General features: G+C 37.4%; 1 protein-coding gene across 5 annotated transcripts in view; it reads right to left on the bottom strand.

Annotated features, from left to right (window-relative positions):
- Positions 1-12,607, bottom strand: part of NECAB1 (N-terminal EF-hand calcium binding protein 1) — a 76,491-nt gene that overhangs the window by 20,668 nt on the left and 43,216 nt on the right. For all 5 annotated transcript variants that reach the window (XM_026843343.1, XM_026843340.1, XM_026843338.1 and 2 more), the window contains one exon: positions 362-498. In XM_026843343.1, coding sequence (XP_026699144.1) covers positions 362-498 — 137 coding nt within the window. The remainder of the gene's footprint in view (positions 1-361; positions 499-12,607) is intronic.

The following is a 12,607-nucleotide window of genomic DNA, read 5'->3' as shown; positions in this document are numbered from 1 at the left end:
AAACAAAGAGACAGTCAGTAGTCTTAGTAATTTCAGAACTCTTCACATTGCAGTGGTCTGGTTTCTGCATTTGATATTAAATAGTTAATGGATTTAAAAAGAAGTCAAAGGAGCAGAGCCTAGGTGTAACAAAATGGTCCTCCTACATGCCACCCACCAAAGGATCAGATTGAAACGTGCTTGTATTCAATTTCAGGAAAACTCCTACTAGTGAGTTCCTATATGGAATAAAAAGTGTATCCTTATTTCTCCTGTTATTCCCTACATCAGGTTGCTGAGTGAAATGTAAAATAGTCTTGGAGGTTCACAGTGACCCCACTCCTCACCTCCTTCACTGCAGCTGGGCAGAAGGTTTGCTCACCTCTCCTGCCGAGTCTGCTCCTCTGTGGTTTCCATGGCACACTCCAGGCTGCTCTGGAGGGACTGAAGCTGGTTCAGTGTTTCCTTCAAAAGAAAGCGAGTCACAAACTGCTCCAAATTAGAAGCTTCCTGATAGTCCTAAAAATTGCATGGAAAAAAAAAAAAAAAAAGATAAGTATTTGCCTGCTAGGTTAGAAATATGTGAGGGAAGATTCAGACTTAATTCAGAAAGGAAGCAGGTTGGATGTTTTTGTGCTTATACATGCAAAACACATAAGCAACCTTTATGTTTCCAGACAAAAAGACTTTCAAATTTCCAAGTATAGACACTGATCCCACCCAAGCTGAGAGAGGCTCAGGTACATGGTGGCACAACATAGTTTCTACTCAAAAAAACCCTTTTCCTTACATTTAACTCCAGTTGATGGCAGTACCACATTACCTCTTAAGTATAGAAAAGCCAAGATATGATTGACAACTGCAGAAGTGAATTTAAAGTTTTTATTCAGATCCACTCTTGTGAAAAGATGTTTCTCTAGCCCACTGGCCTGTCTCTGACACTGATTATGGGAACAGCCTTTGAGCAGGGCACGTGCTTAGTGATACTCCCCTGGAAAACTCCACCAGCAGTTTGGCTGAAGGACTGCCTGTGCCAGAGTGCCTTCTGAATTTAACAGTCCTTGACTGATTTTTGTTCCTTTAATTTGTTTATTTATTTTTGAAAACATGTCTGTATATTTCACAATTACATGAAATGCATCTAAATGTTCTCTGAGTTGGAGCTTGGTTATTAGAAGAGTTTGCACCTATATTTAGCAGTCTGTAATGGTTCTTTGTGTAAAGACATTTCCAATATATTTGATGTGTTCAAAAATATTTATGCCTATTTTGTGTAGATAATTTCAGAAATAAATTCCTACACCTGCTCTCGCTGTGGCCCAATGAATCATACTTACACAGATGGGGTCAACTTTAACATTTCTGGCAAGCCTAGATCTGCAAAACCCAGTTCTGCAGTGACATATAGGTAATGCTGTGTGAGGGGGTTTGCTTATGCAGTAAGTCTGCTTATGTGTGCAGAAAACCCACTCATCTCACATTGAAAGCCTTTGGGTACAATTCCATCTAAAATGGTTTCATAAAACACTGAATGAAAGTTTTATCTAGTCAACACATCTGAAGATAGATGATGGTCTGTTATCTTCAAGCTTTAAAGAAAACTTGTCATTTGAATGGTGTTTCCTCCTACTCTAAGCTGAGAACCCATTTGAGTATTTTTGGCAATGCATATGGGTATTTTTAAGCTCTTTGCTGTTCTTCCCAATGCAAATTACAGCTGAAACGCCTTTTTGACTTTTAGACTTCTCTTAGAATTTTTGCATGTATGTGTTTGCAATCAGAACACAAATACAGGATGTTCTGAAATGTAAAATAAAAGATTTAAGATAACAGCTTTAAAAGAATTTTGCTCTCAAATGAGAGCAATCTATTCACAATACATGTTGTTAAGTTAGTTCCTGTGGGGAGACTTCTGCTACAGAAATCTCAGATGTTAAACCACCCATGAATTATCAGAAGTTATTTATGTAGCTAGGAGCTTCATGGTCCTCTAAATTTACTTCTGTCTTCAGATTAATCAGGTGTGCCACTCTCCAATAAGTAAATTCTTATTTATACATTTTTAAAATAGCTATTCATGGGAGATTGTCTGCCTACCTTTTGAGTGAGTATCTGAGACTCACACCAGCCCTGTAAATAATGTTATGGCAACCTTTATGATTACTAAATCTTATGCAATAGGAAAGCTGATATGTTTTTTCTTTTTCTAAATTGTTTCCATTGTATAATAACTGATTTAAAACTTTGGTGCACCTGACAGAGATCATTTGCTTTCCAAAAATTGTGATTCTCTGTGGCATGTTAGAGCAATGTGTGCAAATCTGTGTAGCATGAGCAGCTAAATAAAACCCTGCAATATAAACCCAATTTTTCAGCTTTTGCCAGTGGTCCTGGAAATATGTGAACAAAAACTAACAGAACTGACTATTACTGACCATTTCTTGTAAGTTTTTCAATACCAAAGCCATCTCACAAGAGGAGGATAATCAAAGTGTTTTAAAATTCTGGGCACCCAAAAAGTAACTGCTACAGATACCTCCAGATAGCTTCCTGCTAATAGTCATGGTAAATCTGATACCAGCATGCCAAATTACAACTTAAAATGTAGATCAATACTGTTTCATTTTGCAAACTGTTCAGGTGGGCCCTTGCTGATGAGTGGATCATATAAACATTAGCTGTGTAATACTTGCTACTGTCTGAGGCTGGCTGCTTCTTGACTCCTTCAGAAATACTTTCCTGCATCTGAAAGTTATTAAGATTTTTTTCATCAGAACTACTCCAGGTCTGTGCATTGCAGCAGGATTTAGTCTTTCTTCTTCCTCTTCTGTTGTCCCATAAGTTCTATACTTAAAGGCTTTCCTATGGAAAAGGTCTTTGTGATCTTTAAATACGGCTTAGAGTTACCTGACTGGGTACACAGAGCTTTTTTTGTAAAGATGGGCTAGGCAGGCTAGTATTATCAAAGACTCTTTCCTTATGTATATTTTACCCAAATATTGGTGTTTACAACTCTTCTGTGCAGAATTACATAACTCTCCTAATGCACCCAGTTGGGCAAATGGCTACTCAATATTTTCTCTAATGTTCTGAGACCAGCAATTCTGAGCTCACAGCAGTGTTGCTGTTTGTTTACTAAAGGTACTAAAGACTTCAATAGAAGAAAGAAAATGTTAATTCTGAATTGAAAAAAATGTGTATCAATTTACTAAGCATATATTATGGTAAAATCAGCTTAACTGGCATCCCCAGCATTTGTATTGTCAGTATAGTCTGCCAGAAATTAATAATGGGACCCACTGATGGTGTCTGTATGTAAAATAGAAGAACAGCCTGTTACTTGAATTTCATTAGCTGTAAATTACTGTTCATTAGCATATACATTATACTGCACAGCAGTTTGGGCAGTCTAGATGAAATAAATCTGTGTGAACTCATCGTTCTGCTTGTTAGTTTTACTGATTGTGAGTGAGGGTAATTTTCCACATCTTCCTCATCAAGAGACAACTGCGACCTTTGTGAGCAGCTAAGATTTGACTTTCCATTAATGCAACTGAAAATTCATATAATTAGTGATGTCCCTGTGGAAAAGGTCACAGCGATCTTTAAAACTGGCTTAAGGCTATCTTAAAAGGTGCATTGAGGTTCTTTTATAAAGGTGGAGGAGGCAGGGCTTAGGTATCTCTTAAGAGAGTCCAGATCTCAGGATTACAGGTTCAGTGACTCTCTTAATCCTGTTGAGCCCCGGTGCCAGCCCCGATCCTCTACCCTTGTGTGATCTGACATGATGCTGATCCACTAATAACAGCTTCTTGAGATGGGGAAGGAGGGAGATACCTGCGCTCACTTACTTGGGGCAAGGAAATTAAACTTGGTTGGGACAAAAAATAACTCTGAAATTTCTCAGAAGGGGTGGGAGCTTAGGCAAGAGCTCCACAAACTTAGTGGGAAAGGATGTCTGGCTGCTATTTATTCCAACCCCCTGTTCAGGGCAGGGCCAAATTCAAAGCTAGTTCAGGCCACCTGGGGCCATGTCCGGCTGAGTTTGGAATATCTCCAAGGATGGAGATTATACCATCTCTCTGGGTAACCTGGTCCAGTGTTGTACCACTCCCACTGTGAAAAGTATTCTCCATATGCCTAGTCAGCATTTTCCCTTCTGCGAGCTGTAGCAGTTGCCTCCTATGTTTTTGCTATGCACCCCTGAAAAAGACAATGTTCTTTTGTCTTCTCTATAACTCTCCTTTAGATAGTATAATTACATTGTCCCAGAGCCTCTTCTCCAGGCTGACCAAACCTAGTCTCCTTGGCCTCTCCTTCCTATATTGCTATATAGTAGTTTATGTTATACAACACTTTGTAATGTATTTGTACTTCATTTTATTTGTAACATTACTCATAATAGTTTATATTTATTACTTCCATATTACTCTGCAATTTTCTGTTCCATATTTTATATATCATATCAAAATAATTTAATAAAAATTATTTATGCTTATCTTTACAAAAAATATCCCCAAGACAACTGAAAAGTAGTTATTATTGAGCAAAAGTCAGTAAGGAATAATCTATTTAATTTTCCCTTGATCATGAAATGTTTCCTGCCCTGTATGTTTAGACCCTACATTAGTGGGACAGTGCCCTAAGTTACAACTTTAAATTGAAGATATAAAATTAGTCAGAATAACTGTCCTAAAATGAAAAAGAATTTACACCTTTTGTATTTCAGTCACTAAGATCTAATTCTTCAGACTGTTGGATGGCATCAGAACAGAGTCAGAGTAAAATTGTAATTTCAACAGAAGCCAGATCCAGAGATGCTTACTGTGTTGACTTCACAGAGATGCAACTTTTACAGAATCCTCACTGTAAGAGTGAGCCAAAGGCATAACATGCCAAACTGTTAAATAGATTCAACTTCCATTTTAGAATGCAGCACAAACTTTACAAGTTTACTGAAGTGTTACATTTGGAATAAATTACATGTTTAAATTTTGTCTAGAGAACTGGAACAGTGACAACCTCTGCTGAGCGGCTGCAGTGCTGTCATAAAAGCAATGAAATAAAATATGCAGCCTTAGGTGATTATAGGAGAATACTGAGACACATTTGTAAAAGCATCCACCAGAACATCACGAAAGAATTCATGCATGGATAAAAACTCCTATTTAAATGTTCTTAAGTGAACCACATAGCTTAGAGAGAAGAAACTGTGTTTTGGCTGTGTTTTCTATCAGCAGGTAGCAGGGATATGTGCAATACCATTGCTTCTGGGAAAAAGATTGTAAGAATACAAGGAAAACATCAAAGCTGTTGGTGCTTTTCATAAGTATCAACAGGAGAATGGCTAGGTTAAATGTTTCCTTTTCTCCTGTGAAGTTATTTCTATACACTTTTATGTTTAAAAGTATGGATATTAACTTAGTTAAGATGGGGGGGGTGTTGTTATTTGTTTAGGGTTTTTTTTTTAGTTCTGACTACCCACTGCTACCAGTAAAAATTTGAGTTTGTGTATTTCTGCCCCAGTAGATATAAGACTTCCACAAAAAAGATCAAAGAAATTCCCAAGAATTTTCATTACTCTGATAAGGAGCTCCAAGGAAAGGGGTGAATCTCTGGAATATTCTTGCACAACTGCTCAGAATTCATCGTTTGCAGCTTTTTGAATTTATCTGTGCTTGACTTGACTTGCACTAGTATCATGATCTTAAATAAATTTTATAGTTAGAAAATTCTATGAAATTAAATTCCAAAACCTCACTTAATGATGTCCCTAGATAAAAATGTTTATTTATAGGGTCCTCTGTGCCTTGTGGTAGGGTGCAACTGGTGATATATTTGGCACTACCACCAGCATTCCTCTCTTCATCTGAGTTTACAGACAAACATCTGAATACATTAATTTATGCAAAAAGTATCCAGACTTCCACTTCTAACTGCTGACAAGTCTGTCTCATCAGAAATTAGGGAATGACAAAAAAACCAACCCAAGGAATTTAGGTCAGGTCATCCATGGTCAAAAGAAAAAAATGTTTCAGATGGTTCTTTTTAGGAATTTACAGACTGCAGTTAGTCACTTTTATAGCTATTTTAGCTAGGAAAAGCAGAGTATGAGAAACAACTATGCCTGCAAATAGGAATAGTTCTTAAAAGCCTGGTGCAGCTGGAACTTAGTAACAAGTTCATCTATTGCTCTGATATTTTGATGTTATTACTTTTTATCCCCTTGTTGAGTTCTGATTACTCAAAAAGGATTGGTGGGAAAATTCCCACCAAAACTAACTTGATAAAGCTTTGAAATTTAAGCAACACAAAAAAGCATTGAAGGCATCTGCTTTACTCCACTTTTTTCCCATTTTTTACTGAAAAACCTTTGACAATTATTCAGAGTTCAGTCACGAAAGTCTGGTCTTTAGGACTTCAACAACTGTCTTAGAATCCTCTCTTATTTTGTATATCTAATCTTGAACACTGTTAATACTGTAGAGGGGCATGTTTGGTCTGATATTAGAGCTGAATTAAATGCCTGTGAGAAATGGAGGTGGGAGCAGCACCATACCTGTCATTTCTTTCAATGAACAATATGTATGAAATCTTGAAATTACTGATTTTTTTTTTTAAATGAAAAATTGAACTATTTTTTACTAGAAGAATCTTCTTTTGGGCTAACAATTCATGCATTTTTTGCTGCAACATAGTCAACATCTGTCTAGAGGGTAGGATGTTTTTTTTTCCTCCATTCAATTTTATATTCTTGAGGCTGGGCACTGGCAGTGCAGGGCACCTAATGCCTAATCTGTAGGCAGCCACATCTTTTATTGGTTTTCTAGCTCTGTCTTTCCCTCTGTCTCCTCTGTGAAGAGCATGAATTTATAGGAGATCTTTCAATCCTCATTCCCCTCCATGTCCATAATTTATGGCATCCATGCAAGTGGTGCCAAGCCACTGAAGGTACCTGAAGATATGTGAAAACACACCACTAATGTGAGAAGGACAAATCTTGAGTGCAATTTGCTTGACTAGCTGGATGATAAATATTCTGAGGATGTTTTCTGATGTGGAATTCAGAATGTACTCACTCTTTGTGAAACTCTTCTTCATCTATGATCTTTTAATCAATACTTTACTACCTCTAAAAATTATGAGAATCAAAACCCCTACTCACTGTAATGGAAGGAGATACAATATATGTCCAATTTAGTGCAATAAAGTTAACTGTCATTAGAAGACAGCCTAAACCAATCAAATATACAGAAAGAATTAACTGTGCAGTTAAGAAATACATTACATTGCAGTATTTTTGTCAGTTGGCTTACAGTATTAAGTACTATTAATCATTGTATGCTGCAGTATATACCACTGCTGCTCCTTGTCTCTTGAACTTCATCTGTCTGCCTTCAGTGTCCAGTGTAATATTCATCCTAAACAGATTTATTAATTTTATTGTTCCATACAAAGAAGTATAGCTCCTTTTTGTTCTGGCTTTTCATTTCCAGTGGAATCTGGTTATTTTGTCCATCTTAAAACATTAAGATGGAAGAGGACTATGGTATTTAGACTATGACTATGGTATTTAGACTGACTATGGTATTTTAGACTGGCTGAAAAAACTTAGTGATGAATGCAAGGAACAAATTCACTGGATTCAAAGCCAATGCATGAAAATGAATAATCAGGATAAACTGAGTGTACCTGCCTTAAGTTATTCTTCGGCAGCAGCTATTCATTAGATTCATTCTGCTAAAGGTGCGTTTGTAAAAAATGCAATTTCAAAGATAACAAGACTAGATTATGTGGAAACTTAATAAATTCTAGCCATGCAAAAAGTGATACCAGTCAATTTAACACAAATTTTGAGAAAACAAACAAAAATTTAAAACTTCATTTTTGCTCAAACAGAATGTTAGTTGTGGAGCTTTATTGTTGATGTATGCTTGTCTAGCGTTTTTTCAGTTATTTTGTTTGTGATATAACTTACATAATCACTACTGTTACTATTACTCAAATATGCAATAAAAAAAATCTAGGTATTCTAGTCTATAATGAGCATCAACCCTCCAGAGTGCAGTGATTTACATAATTACTACAAATGCAGCATCAGTAACTAAATTGCATGTCCCTGTGTTACTCTTTCAGGTCCTATAATCTTCTCTGACTGGCTCCTATTTTTAGACTATTCAAGAAGTTTTCCAGTAATAACAAGTCTTCTTTGACTTCACTTAACTTTGGGGCTTTTTTGAGTAAAGCAGAAAACTGAATGATTTCACAAGAGCAAAGAATTAGACATGCCATGTCAGTCACCAAACACAGCATCTTGCTGTTGCACACCAGGCACTCCCCTTTCTATGTTTTTGCAAGCAACATGTAAAAAGCAGTTAGGGCTTTTTGCCCCCAGATGCTTGTAAGGCTGTTCCAGAATTTGATTTCTCTATTGAATAAGAATTATCTTTCATTTCCATACTGAACTTAGTATGTTTATGTTTTGCATATTTAAATGCTGGGTATAAACGAGTCATGGTTACTGCTGCTTATTAAGTGGTGTTTGTTTGCTTGCTAACCAAGTCTGGCCCCCAACCATCACAGAGAATTCATTTTTCGTCATTCATAAACTAGTGACAAAGGAGGGAAGAAAACCCCTCCAAAGCGAAGAACATGAGACTTTAGAGTTTTAAAAGCAGAAAATTTGTAGTGTCCCATCCCTCATTTCGTGTTGTCTGCCATCCTTTTCCATGGAAGTCTGCAGTGCTATTGCCTCCAAAAGGAGAACTGTCCCTCTGTATTTACAGGAGTGTGCAGTCAGGTCATTGTTCTCTCGATTCCATTTTGAAAACCTTCATGATAACTAGTCTAGCCAAAGCACCTTCTGGCTAGAAAGATTGTGCGGTACTTTTGAGGAAGAAATGAGATGTAAAGAAATAGAATGAGAACAATGAAATAAGGATGTTGAAAATTGACACAAGAACAGATTAAGAGGGAATCTTCAGTATTTGTTTAAACAATTACCTAATTTCCTACTGTTCTTGACAGTCCTTCTTGGTTATTTTGATGTTCCCTTTACTTTAGATTTGAATTTCTCATTTTGCTGTTCATAAATGCTTTCTATTGGCTGTACAAAAGTCGTGCCCAAGTCCATCTAGGAGGTCGCTGTTGCATTATATTGTTGGATTTGCGCTTCACACAAAGTTATAGAGGGTCAAGCTCCACTCTTACTCACTGGTTCAAAGATTCATCTTATAAGTGCTGTTAACTCTAAAAGCCAGTTTCAGTTTACTTTAAAAAAAAAAAAATCTATTGCACTATTTTGAAATATATGATCTAATAAATATAACCAATGTAATCTAAGAAACAGCTTAGATAAAAAGCTTTTTGTTGCTGGAGGTTGGATCACTTTTACAACTGGTATGGTGGTCTTAGTCACTTTTGAGACAGCTCACAGCATGGCCCCCACAAACACTACACAAACTCTGGATCTGCAAGGAAAAAAACCCAACTTAGTGCCACCCTCCCGAGGAAGCAGCCTTCACTGTGTGGGTGCCAGTGGGAAAACCCATCCTGGCTGGAAAATGACCTCATGGGGTTGGCAAAAGGGAAGGCAGGAGGCATGAGGAGAGGTGAATGCTCTTCAGCTGGTGAAAAAAAGTGAACTTCAAATGGGCACTGTCAGATCAGGGTAAACCATTGCCAGCTCTTCCTCTGTAAGACAGTTCCTCTGGGAAAATCCCTTCAGAGGCCTCAGGGCTATTGAAGTACCTAGAATCTGGTGCCCTACAGAGACCCACCAAGCTGCTGCCCTAGAAGGGGGTTTCATCCTGCTCTAGGTCTCCCACAGGTCCTGTGTGCTAGTTGTCAGACCTGTGCAGATATCTTGGACATCCTTGAATACCTTAGGTTTTCTAAAATACCACTAGATGTCTGTTTAAACCCTTGAATACTTATATATTATTGACTTCATTTCATATGAAAATGACATTTTTGGTGCTTAAATAAGCTTTTGCTAGTTTACTGAGTACAGAATACCACCACAAGCAGGTTGCATTTGCAATAAACTATAGCAATACCAGAAATAAAAATGATAGAGCAAAACTTGTTCTTACTGAATAGCAACAATTTTATGGCGTGATAACTTAAGATATGTTCTCTAGTCTGTAAGTTTCTGATTTTCAGTATTCACAGGTCGACAGAACCAAGATTACAAGCATCTAAAAAACCTGGTCTATTTTAGCCTATCTACATCATTACTCAGTGACAGGTTTTATTTTCTGTGCTTCAGGTTGCACTGTTTCTCTTCATTGTGTTTATATGTGACTGCAAGCTACAGAATGTAATAAAAATGCAGTTTGTTGAAAATTTTATGTTTATTTGGATAATAAAAATGTTAAGATTAAATATTTAAATTAAATATATGTATGTGTTTTGTTATAAAAGATGTCAGAAAAAGGCTTAAAGAAACAAGCTTTCAAATACATCTGTAGTGTTGTTAAGTCTTTAATTTTTAATGCTTCCTATCTATAAGATGAAGAAGAAATGAGATAAACAGAACTATCCCAGCTTGTACTTTGATCAGGAAAATATCAACCTGGCAGGTACAAGAAAAACAACTGACACCAATGACTGTGATCTGTCCTCACCACTCCTGCAGAAGCATCTCATCCAGACTCTCCATCCTAAGGAGAGAAGTTATCAAATATCAAATGCCACAAGTCCCTCTGAAAGTCCTGATAAGTGTTTCCCTTCCTTGTGTAAGGATAAAACACAAGAGACCAGCACCAAAACAGAAGGGCTGTAGCTTCCCCAGCATCCTTTGGTAAGATGTCTTGTGAAGTTAAAAGTATATTATTGCAAATACAACTCAGTCTTTTCCCTGCTGAAAGATGGTCCTTGCTATATCTGTATCTCTGCACTTTTATCTTAGCACCTTCCCTTCAAGCAACAGAGCATGGACCACTCCTACATCACCAAGGGCTTTCTCTCTTCCCAGGTGCTATTTAGTTTGGTTAGGCTGGAGGGATCTGGCCCCAGAATGGTGAAAAGAAAGCTGGTTTCAAAGTTTCTTGAACCTACCAACACACTGGAACATTTATTCCCACAGATAACTCAATATTTTCACTTTCAGATAGTACAGGACTGGAAGACTGGAGAAAAGCTCTGTTCAAGAAAGCTGTGCTGGCAACCCTTTCAAACCACAGACGGCAATGAAGTACACAGAAATCATGCTGCAACTACCTTGCAGGAGTCAGTTATCTGCTAATCTGTTGGGTTCAAAATATTTACACATGGAAATAATGTGGAGTAATGGGGACAATTTGGTTGATCTTGAGTCAAATCCAGAAGTCTGCAGGCAAGCCAAACTCCAGTTGCTCTTGGTGGGGGATCTTTCCAACTAAAGGCTGAACAGTTTGGGAATATTTGAAAACAAAACTCAAGGTATTTATTCATTAATGCATGTGATTTTCAAAAGTGAATGTGAATTAAAAAAAACAAGTCAGTGTGAAAAATCTACTTGGTGCACACTTGTGTACTGGATTTCTGGTTGTGAGTCAAATAATGCCACACACTTTGGTGTTATCAAATTTAGACTAGCATATGCCAAAAAGTAAAGAAAAGTCTATTAAACTACATATATTAGGGGGTTTTAATTTCTAGTTCTATCTTTATCTGGAATAAGGAGGGTTTATAGATTAAGTTTTTAGATTTTTCAGACATGCTGATCCACTGTTCAGTTTTTCATTGAAGACTTACACATCCAGCTTCTCCAGAGTTTTCTTGGAAACTGAACAATTTTTCTAGGGCTCCAATTCCACAGCTGCCTCTCACGCAAAGTACCTACTGAGTAAAGGCAACTTGAATTGGTAGGAAAGCAGCGATTTTGTATAGGAAGGACTGAGTCCTGATTGTTTATCCGAATCTAAACTGGATAAATAAAATGAATGAGGTACCAAGATGCTCCTTTTCCCCAAAAAATATTTAAGACTGAATGAGCTGCTGACCTGAATTGGCATGCACTCTGGGAAAGTTTAGTATGGACTGATAGAGGTGCTGAGCCTTCTCCAATCCACAAAACGTCAGAGGGGATGGAAAGCTCATAGCAACCCTGAGAACTAAGTCCGTAATCAACCCCATGCTCTGCAGAGTGGAGTTCAGGTTCAATCTTTACAGTTTTTAACTTTTGGTTTATAATAGGAGAATTTGGTCTTTGTCACTGGGAACTGACCTAGCCACTGTAGATACACTATGTCTTTATAGCTCTCAAAGTGTAGGTCTTCAATTCTGGTTTGGTTTTTTTTCCCATATATGAATTTTCCAACTAGATGGTGGCTTAAAAGATAGGAATAAATGCTCCCATTACTCAGTGACTATTCAAAAGATTAGGTGGCTACAGTGGCAGAGCAGTGACAAAGTTTTGGTTTGCACTAGGAGAGGAAACCCAAGCCTTGTTCTGGATACATGCCAGTAGCCATTCATAACCAAATTACCCATTTCTGAGCACCTGCTTTTTTGAGCTGGGGAGTGAACTTGAGCTAGGAACTACATCACATCTTGCGTGTCACTGGTAAGGAACATCATTTATCCATGCTATCTCATATGCTAACTAGCTTTTGCTTCACCCCCAGCTCTGATTTTAGATGGA

This window comes from Athene cunicularia (genome assembly GCF_003259725.1).
Source record: "Athene cunicularia isolate RWA chromosome 2 unlocalized genomic scaffold, athCun1 chr2_part1, whole genome shotgun sequence".
NCBI lineage: Eukaryota > Metazoa > Chordata > Aves > Strigiformes > Strigidae > Athene > Athene cunicularia.
This window is presented reverse-complemented; position numbering and strand designations above follow the sequence as displayed.